This window comes from Scleropages formosus, chromosome 20, assembly GCF_900964775.1.
Source record: "Scleropages formosus chromosome 20, fSclFor1.1, whole genome shotgun sequence".
Classification (NCBI taxonomy): domain Eukaryota; kingdom Metazoa; phylum Chordata; class Actinopteri; order Osteoglossiformes; family Osteoglossidae; genus Scleropages; species Scleropages formosus.
The window spans coordinates 9,640,073-9,650,461 of NC_041825.1; the positions used below are offsets into that span (position 1 = coordinate 9,640,073).

The 10,389-nt window shown below is 45.0% G+C and overlaps 1 protein-coding gene across 1 annotated transcript; it reads left to right on the plus strand.

The window, feature by feature from the left end:
• Window positions 1-4,307: 4,307 nt before the first annotated feature.
• On the plus strand, window positions 4,308-10,106 carry LOC108926754 (guanine nucleotide-binding protein G(I)/G(S)/G(O) subunit gamma-13-like). Its single transcript, XM_018739675.2, has 3 exons — window positions 4,308-4,635; window positions 7,285-7,417; window positions 9,367-10,106. The coding sequence occupies exons 2-3, from the start codon at window positions 7,320-7,322 to the stop codon at window positions 9,470-9,472; spliced, it is 204 nt and encodes a 67-aa protein (XP_018595191.1). The 5' UTR covers window positions 4,308-4,635; window positions 7,285-7,319; the 3' UTR covers window positions 9,473-10,106.
• The last annotated feature ends 283 nt before the right edge of the window (window positions 10,107-10,389 follow it).

Consider the following 10,389-nt stretch of genomic DNA (forward strand, 5'->3'; position numbering starts at 1 on the left):
TATGTTGCTCAAGCGTGCTCCAGCAAGAGGGGAGATTCAAACGAGCAATGTTTGACTCTAAAGGTAGCAGTGCTAACCACTACGCTGTCATCTGCCCCTTTGAATTAGTTGGATGAAACGGAGAGCTGACTGTGGTTGGCCACGTCGGTGCTGGAGAGAGCTCGCTGTCCCATGGTGCACCTCTGAAATGCCTCAAGCAGCTACGCCGGTGCTTGCAGAAGCCATCCTCTTTGTGTGCCGCTACCCCTTAGTCTGCGCTCGGTGCCTTTGGTCCAGCCGTAATGCCCGTTAAGAGCACACAAAATCAAATCAGATCGTCTGAAAGCCCTCGTCTGCCATTAACTGCGTTCGTGTCCTTGAGGAGTTTCACCCCTGAGCCATTAGACGAGCAAGGATGACCCCCTCAGCAAGTCTGACCTGAACGGTGGAGCCATAAGGAGACGCTCCCTCAAATGCCCCATTAAGATGTCCCGCGGTATGGCTTTGTGCTCAAACACAGAGAAAAGAGACGACCGTGAAGCTTCTTTGCTCGGGAACAAAAGGAGATGGTAGGACAAAAAAGATGTGGTAAGGATATGGGGGAATTAAGGGCTTGGTGCCCATTTCGATAAACGTGTCAGGCTGCATAAAACTGACAGTATCTCACCCATGTTATTCCCTAAATAAAAATGCTGTTTTATCACTGCTTCTGGCAAAAAAAAAAAAAAAAAGCATTTTCTCATTCAAAATCCTCATTAGGTACTAGATTTGAAATGATGTGCTTTACAAAAAAAAAAAGAAAATCACCAAGACACCACAGGGGCAACAATCAAAACCATCTTGTATCACATATTTATTGCATATATTAGCAAACTCTTTGCACTCTTAAAAGGGCTGTTATGGTTTGTTCACTTCTGTCTTGATAAATTGCGCATCACTGCAGCAGCCTTAGTGTAAAAAGAAAAAATGTAAAGTTTGATGCACTGTATTTCAAGTAAATTACTTGACACTTCTCCTGCGACGATGCGGAAGGCAGATGTTTCGTCCGTTCTGTGAATATCGAAGTGGGAAATAACGACACGAAAAACGTGCAGTCGAACTACAGAAATCGTACTGAACGGTCACGCCCACAAGGATTCGGTGTGAGTGTGTTTGCCTCATTGAACAGAGCAAACATGAAATTTGTCTCTTGAATGCCCAGCAGGTAAATATCTTGTGTTTTGCATGTTTCCGTTTTGCCTCAATCTGCATTTCAAGATCACAGAAATACTTCATTTCCATACAGGTGCAAATGGACTTTAGTCACGAAGACACAGATTGGTGGACTGAAAGTAATAATATGGAATTCTGTCAACACTTTGCTCTTTCCTCTGAATTATTATTATTATTATTATTCTACAAAGAAGATCCTCTTCTCTCAAACGACTATTTAAATTTATATCCATAGGTGCTTTTGCCTCGGTAAATAAGGCGAAGAATCTCAAGGAGACTACAGCAGGGCCTTTCTTGGGTCTTGAACCAACAATGCTCTGGTTAACCACTATGTTACTGCTGGCCTGTGTTTTTTTTCTTGAGAAGATGAAATATAAAACATTATTAATGGGCGCATTGAGTTATTTATTTGTATCCTCTTTCTGCTTTTTAAAATGAAGAGTTTGGTCAAAGCGAAAGGTTAAAGCTCTTTGCATATTTCTGTGCAGAGCCAGAATATCAGATTACAGCATAACAGCAACGTCTGAGACTGCATGGGTGTACAGCTTAATAGAGAACATCATAAATAACTGCCAAGTGCAAAAAAATCCCACAAGACAAACAGATCCTTGACTGAATAAGACAGCTGCTTTACCAGCACAAGACCACGTTTTACCGTGACCCTAAAACGCCGCACCTGAATCATATTTCCTGACAACGATTCCCCCTAATGTCGGTTTGCTGGTTTGATTCATCAAGCAGAGAAATATCACAGCCAAATAAACAGTAAATTATTTATATATAAAACCCAACTGGTTTAAGGCTGCTAACGGTGGGCCTTTGCTTTTGTATATTAAAAAGAACTGAAATGTAAGAATTTCTCTATCGGGTGTGAAACAAGGCCCAGACCGAAACCTTTCATAATGATCTCAGATAAGTTCAGATATGAATTTGACGCTGACTAACCCCCAACAGCATATTAAAATACTCCAGAGTCAATAAGTCTGAACAAACATTGCAGGCTTTCACATGACACACCACTTTAAAGAGGACAGGTAAACCGCAGAAAGGAGCCACGGTTTAAATGTGTGTCCATAGACACGGAGTGCATTGAGTGTATTTTCCTAAAAGCGTAACCGATGGCACACGAAAACCTCCGAATCGTCTCAAAACCAAAAAATCACGCCGTTTCACAATACGTGTTGAACGAGAAACTTTTCCAATTTGCGCTGTCTTTCTGTGCTCTTGACGCTCGCGAGAAATTGAATGAATTACCATTGAACCCAGATTTAATTAGTCGGTTCCCAAGTTCATTGGTTTCATCCTTTTAATCCTTTACGTAAAAATAACAGCGAGTGCCCAGCTAAAACACTCGCTTTGGTAAATTTGGAATCATGCCAGGATTTCAATCAACGGTTTACTTAAATATTATTAATTTGCATTTACCAGATGCTGTTCTCAAGATACAATTGCTGTTTAGTATTGAACACATTTATCCAAGTGCTAGATAAACTGCATTAAACTCCTTATAATCATTTACTCATCTATATAGCAGAGCACCGCCACACAAACACGCACCTTATAGACAATTTAGTCATCGATTAATTTTATGTCTTCAGCCTGTGAGAGGAAACCAGAGCAACCCATGCAACCACAGACAGACAGCTGGTAGCATAGTGGTTAGAGCTGCTGCCTTTGAACCCAAAGGCTCCTGGTTGGAACCCCCCCTCCAACTGTAGCACCCTTGAGTACAGTACTTACCCTGAATTGCTCCAGTAAAATTATCCAGCTGTATAAATGGGTAAATAATTGTAAGTACCTTAACATTGTAAATTGCCTTGGAGAAAAGCATTGGCTAAATTAATGAATGAAGACATGCAGGCTAATCACAGGGAGAACAAGGATCGAACCCAAGTCCAGTCACATGGCTCAGGCATTGTGAGACACCATCACTATCCACTTAGCTATCAGTATTTGTCATAGTTTGAGCACAGATGGAATAAAACAATAAACAGGGCTCCACTAATGGCAGAGTGAAAACCTTTGGCTCTTGATGATTACCTGCTGCTGAACTAAGTATGGCCATCAGCTCCACCTCTATCAACAACACCACCACGGCACAGGGGTGCAGCTGACAGCGCTGATACCCCGCAGCATCCGGAAGGTGCGACTGGATATGAATTGAATCCACACTCAGTCTGCATATTCAGGTTTTGTCAGGGCGCCCTGGTTTCCTCCCACACTCCAAAGACATTGTGTTTCATGTTGATTGGGGAACGAGGGCGCAGTGAGTTGGACTGGGTCTGGGATTCAAGTCCTGCTTGGGGTGCCTTGCGATGGACTGGCGTCCCGTCCTGGGTGTGTCCCCTCCCCCTCCAGCCTTCCGCCCTGTGTTGCCGGGTTAGGCTCTGGCTCCCCGCAAGCCCGTATGGAACAAGCGGTTCAGAAAGCATGTGTGTGTTAACTGGAGAATTTAAGTTGCATCTGAATACTCTGTTACATTGCCTTCTCTATAAATTTACAGTTAGCTGGCACTTTTTTTCCAAAGCAACATTACATTTATTTGTTTAGCAGACACTTTTACATTAGGATGTTAGGGGAGCAATTATTGTAAGCTTACCATTATTTACCTATTTATATAGCTGGGTCATTTTTACTGGAGCAATTTAGGCCAAGTATCTTGCTCAAGGGTACTACAGCTGGAGGTGGGACTCGAACCTGCATACTTTGGGTCCAAAGACAGCTACTCCAACCAATAGACTACCAGCTGCCCCGAAGATGTATGACCTATTGACTGTAGTGTAGACTATTTACTGTAATGCAGCGTGTCTAACACTGTCACAGTGTCAGGTGTCACTTAAATACCGCATAAGAATCGCTGTACACCGCGCTGGAGAAGAGCGCCGTCTGCTAAATGACTGACTGTAAATACGGCACCACCGGCAGCGCTGTCAGCGGCATCAGATCGGTCCCCAGTCCCGAACAGAGCGTCGTAGCCACCAACGACACCCCCCCCCCCCCCCCCCGAAGGAAGGCGGGGGGCGAGAGAGAGAGAGAGAGAGAGAGAGAGCGCGCACACACATACATACATACAAAGGCGCGCGCGCTCGCGCTCGCGCTGAAGGTCTTGAGCGGCGCGCGCATCGCGGCGCCAGTGGGGAAAGAGGCAGAGCATCCTGGCACTTCGCACCTGAGACTGTCCTTCCTTCCCGGCTTTCGTCCGCACTCACTCACTCACTCACACAGGACTATATTCTATACGCTTCTCCCCTCCATCTACCATCCTATAAACCGAGCTGCGAAAAACGCGCACGCGCATATTTATTTATTCATATTTTCCGTTCGCTCTTCTGGACTTGCCGAAGCTGCATTGGATTGGAGCGGGAGGAGGAGGAGGAGGAGGAGCGGGAGCCCCAGCAGCACACGGAGCACTTGGCGAAGGAGCCGCACCGCCGCAGCGCCCAGGTAGGACAGGGCAGGACAGGACAGGACAGGACAGGACATGGCTGCATGAAATGATGGCTCGATCAGCCCTGCTGGCAGCTCCTTCCTCTTAACACCTCATGGACTAGTATATATATATAGGTGTTTATATGACCATCCATGTAACGCAAACAGCGAGTCACGCAATGATCCAGGCACCATCGCATCCCAGGCGTGACATAAAATACATACTGTATATTTCCGCGTATTTTGCCGGGAAACGTTATTTATTGTGATATATTGTAGCGTTGAGAGTCCGTGACGCTTCAGGACCGATCGATGGTAGGGGGACACTGTCACTGTGTGTGGGTCGGAACGTGTGTTTACTTAGCGTTGGGGACTCTGTGTGTGTGTGTGTGTTGTGTCAGGATGCTGTCATTATGAGGGATTACATAGTGAAACGTTTCAGTGTGTGGTGCTCCGGCTCTCTGCTCGCTCCACGTCTTGGATCACGGGCAACTGCGGGGAAACTGTGCCATGGAAACGTGTCTGTGTGTGTGTGCGTGTGTGCTAAATCATTATCGTTACTGCTCCCATATTTTTCAAAAACCACATTCATCAAGAAGACCAATTGCACCTTTCTCACACACAGTCGGCTCTTCCCCTTCTTTAAGGTCGATCTCATGGGGATCTACACTGTTCCGTACCAGGAAATACACTGCTATCATGGACAACCGCAGTCTGATGACATTTTAAGTATCCCTTTTAACCTTTTTACTAAAACATCAACTGTTCCCAGTAGTGTGAAACCTTTCTCAGGAAGTCATCACATTTATTTAGCTGTAGGTGCAGTGACCTAGAAGAAGAATAATTTGCTTTGCCAAGCAAATCCTGCATGAGCGGTGTCTTGGAAAAAGAGAATTATTCTTTATTCTCGAACCCTTTGCTTCCCTATGAGGGAGAGTATTGCATGTGTTGGGTCTTGGTGTATCTTCAAAACCCACACCTCCCCTGGAAGGGGACCAGTATTGTCCATCATACTTTGGAAAGTTGCATGCGATGAGATGCTGGGAGAATGAAAAGCAACTAGAAGGGTTAAATCTGGACTTTTCACTCCTCAGGTGTTGAAGTGAAATCATTGAGATGCATAAAAGTGGGGTTGATGGGGGTTTTGCAGGCTGAAGCTTTCCCTCCCCTTTGGAGGGATGGCTGTTGGTGACCTAAATCTTGGGGCGACCCATTTCTCATGCTGGACCTGGCCTGGAAACTTTGTCCTTTCCAGCTATACATTGCGGGCGAAAAACACCCCACTACGGTGCCTTCCCTGTGCAAAAGCCATCTGAAATACTTATGAAGTTTTTTCCAAAAAGCATTGCCCCGGGAGGATTTTGCCAAGATATTTTTAACACATATAGTACATGGCAGTGCGTATTGTGACTTATTTTCTCTCTGGATTCTAAACAAGTAAGAAACTCGCCAACGTTTCTTAGAGGATGCATGTTTCGCTGTGTGCAATAAGCGTAACGCTGAGAGGACCACTGTGGCACATATTGAAAGACGGTATATTTCATAGATGTCGCATAAAAGCATAATTATAAAGCATCTGTTTAAAATAAGCCCTGAAACAATTTTCATTTAACATGCTCTTGAACATTTCTTTCGAACCAAAAACGGCTTCGGCTTTATCGCTAATGGGGAACAGGTGTTTTTAAGGACTGTTTGCAGTCCTTTTCATTTGGGAAGACGTATTTTCCTATTCAAATGACAGGTATCGAAGTGCGTGCTCATTGACTGAGTCATGGAGAACAAATCACCTCAGAAACGGAAAATGGAAAAGGCGCTCATCCATTAGTCAAATGAAATGGACAGTCTGTAATGTGCAGTACCTGTACGGCATGAAAGCCCAATCCTAGGGGAGCGCTTCCGTCAAGGTGTTTCCCTTAGGGATGCCCCCCCCCCGAGGCTAATTTGCATAACTCCCACGAGCAGAAACTGAACAAAGTATACAAGGGTTATTGACTTTTGGTTCCAATAAAGAGACGTCTTTAAAGGAAGGCAGTGTAGTGGTTTGCGCCACTGCCTTTCAGTCTAAAGGTTACTCGTATGAATCCCCTTCCTATTGTAGTACCCTTGGCCCCAAGGTCCTTACCTGAACTGGTCCTGTAAAAACTCTTTGCTTTATAAAAGGTTCATTTTAACATTGATTATCTAACATTGTGTCACCTTGGACAAAGATGCCAGCTAAATAATAGACACACACACACACACACACACACATATCATCTGAAACCGCTTGTCCCATACGGGGTCGCCGGGAGCTGGAGCCTAACCCACCAACATAGGGCGCAAGGCTGGAGGGGAAGGGGATACACCCAGGACGGGACGCCAGTCCGTCGCATGGCACCCCAAGCGGGACTCGAACCCCAGATCCACTGGAGAGCAGGATCCGGTCAAACCCATTGCACCACCGCACCCCCCTCAGCTAAATAAAAATTATTATAATAATAGATACCAAGTAGTTTTTCTAAGTTTGCTGCAACAGTGTCCTCACTAGAGACCATCTGCTCGTTCGTGCGCGAGACACCAAACGATTCTCATTTGCACTGATGTTCATGCTCTTCGTTTGAACGCTCCTGGTATGATCCCATGCACATAAGAAGCTCAGTCTTTTCTTGGCTTATGTCTCCACAGCACTGTCGTGAGCGACCGCAACTGCAGCTGCCAGCATGGAGGAGATGGACCTGCCCCAGATGAAGAAGGAGGTGGAGAGCCTCAAGTACCAGCTGGCCTTTAAAAGGGAGAAATCTTCCAAAACGGTCACTGAGTAAGTGTCTCTCCAGCCCTCTTTTGTCCTGGCAGCACCAGCTGACTATATACGGTACGTCCATTTGTTTAGGGCCATGAAGAGCCACGATGACTGAGATTCTGACCCATCTGGACTGATATTTCGCAACTGCGGTAGTCTGTATTGCAATGCCATGGTCAGTTATTGCAACGACATGATTTTTTTCAGTGGAACATTTTTTTTTTTCTTCTCTCATCTATATTCAGAGTGGCTGTACTTTGTTAGCTTCACAATATTGTCAAAGTCATGCCTACATGCGAGATAACCGAAGCCTTTTTTTGGTGGCATAACAGTCTTCATTGGTCGTCTTCGGGAGATCCACCATGCTGTCCGTGGTAATCTACCACGCTCTCTCAGTGCACACTTTGAGCAAGTGCCAGGTGACCCATTCGCCCAAATAGGTTATGTCAGCTGAAGAACCTTCTCCCGGGTATTGGGCCAAGTTGGTGAAGTTGATAATGGCTTGGGCAGATTTCCTGGGTTTTTGTGTTTCAGTGTGAGGGCATTAAACCAGTCCCCACCTGACTGGCCTAATTAGCTCTGGGGTTTTATGACCCCTAGTGTGGCTAATGAGATAGTGTGGGTCACCCCCGCTGTGACTGGGATAATGAGAATGAAGGAGGAGCCTGTTCTGCAGCACGGTTGTGTACCTTCCGCATTCCCAGTTAGAGCACTAGCACACACACTCTCCACTAGACCAAGTCTTATATAATGATAAGGGACAGGGACGATCTAAATTTCCCGTAAAGCACATCTCCGATGAAACCACATGGGAATATTTTGTACATAAGATTTATCACTGAGCAGCAGATGGCATTGGAGTTAAGGTAGATGACATATGACTAAATATTTTGAGGTTACATCCCAGTACTGGGAGTGTTCAAGAAGGATAAATAAAATAATATTTACATACACACTACAGACATAGGCTTGAAGCAGTCCTCTTATTAAAAAAAAAAATTCTAGCAATACGCAGAATGATAATCAGCAGCTTGTTCTTCTGAAAACAAGAAGCTCATGTCTGCAAAAACAGGTACAAAATATAAATTTACATTCTCCTTAAAGCATGAGGGCAACAGGTAGTGTAGTGCTTAGAGCTGCTGCCTTTGGACCCAAAGGTTGTAGGTTGATATCCCATGTACTGGTATGGTACCCTCGAGCAAGGTACTTACACTGAATCACTCTAGTAAAAACTTCTTTCCTCTCTAAATGGGTAAGTAATTGCATGTGACTTTGTAGAAAAGCGTTAGATAAATGCAAGCGCGATCTCTTCTTCTTGAGATGAATATGGAGAGTGAACCGCCTGCACGTTTTTCCCCGGCAGCATCGTTCCACCCGTGCTCCTCACCGAGACCTTCCCAGCAGAACTCTCCCTCTTGTGTGATTTCTTGCTCTCCGCTGAGAAGCGCTGCTGTGCTCAGCTCGTCTTTCATCTCTCATCAGCCTCAATCCATCCTTTACGCAATGAGGTTCCTCCGGGCGCTCTGGTTTTCTCCCACAGTCAAAAGACACTCAGGTGTCTCAGGTGAACTGTTGACTCTAAATTGCCTTGAGTGTGTGTCTGAGTGTGCGATCGCCCTGCGCTGAGCTGAGCTGTCCCGTCCAGGGTGTACCCTGTCTTCTGCCTACTCTTCCCAGATGGGCTCCAGGCCTCAGCAACCCAACGCTGAACAAGCCATTGTTAATGGGTGGATGGATTAATAAATGGTGTAACAGGTGTATGTTCACCTGTAATAGTAATAAAACCCGTGTGTATGTTTTGCCTAACTTATACGTCTTTCTGAGTGATACCTCTGCAAATGTATGACAGTTTAAGTAAAGGTAGTGTTTCTTAACCTTCATAAGTTTTACAAAGTATAGAAGGGACAAGGCTGAGAGTCCTTCTCCTTTCCCCTCCCGTTTTCTGCACCCTTCACCTGTCCACGAAGCCTGGTGAAGTGGATCGAGGACGTGGTGCCAGAGGACCCGTTCCTGAACCCCGAGCTGATGAAGAACAACCCCTGGGTGGAGAAGGGCAAGTGCAGCATCCTCTAACCAAACAGCCGCACGACAGCGGCCTGGTCTGCCACCCAGCAGGCCGGTGTTCGGGGCACTGACCGGACACCCTGCAGGACAGCAGTCCGTTCCTCACAGTGAATGTAAAACCTCTGACACTGAGACCAATAATGCTGCACCTCAGTTATTGTACAGTCACTGCAAGGCTTGCAAACGCCACTTATTACTATTATACTCTATCTTGTATGTCTATATATGCAGCCCATAGATTTATCTTCGGAACTGTTTTCTCGTTTCTTCTTTCCGCTGCTTGTGCATTTTAAGTCGTAGAGCAGCGACTCCACACTGCCAGTTTTTTCTGCCGGCCAGTGCACGCAACGTGAGCACGTGTGTTCTATTCGCCGAGGCTGTTTTTACAGCTACAGACAGTCTGAATTTCTTGACTTATTTATTTGTGACCTGTTTGATCACCGGTGGGTTTGTATGTTTTAGATGCTATGTTAAAACCTTCTTTCTGGGATCCACTTGCTTTCTTTTTCACCATTGTACCATAAGATACTGCCTTGTACACTAGTTCCTTAAGGAGAATGTAAATATATACTGCAGAAGGTTATATGGCCATTAGCAAGCTCTGCACTATTTTGTGTGCATGTCTGCGTGTGTGTGTGCGCGTGTGTGTGTTGAGTTGTGACAGTAGCTGTCCACTAAGCTAAGACAAGTGCTGAGATATTCAACAGCACAATCTGTTTACTGCTGACACTTTTAATGGAAGGAAATTATACAATTTTATTATGTCTTGTTTATTTTATTTATACATAAAAAAATATTGATATATCTATCTCTCTAGTTATATCTCTATACATATATATATATATATATATATATATATATATATATATCTTGTAACATTGCTTTGAGAAATTATGCATATAAGATCAAGTGCTAGTTCAATGATG

What these genes read in the sequence shown, in the direction of transcription:
- LOC108926754 (XM_018739675.2), top strand. Translation starts at nt 7,320, where the DNA reads ATGGAGGAGATGGACCTGCCCCAGATGAAGAAGGAGGTGGAGAGCCTC. An exon ending in TCTTCCAAAACGGTCACTGA is followed by an intron (nt 7,418 to 9,366) that starts GTAAGTGTCTCT and finishes CTGTCCACGAAG; the next exon opens with CCTGGTGAAGTGGATCGAGG.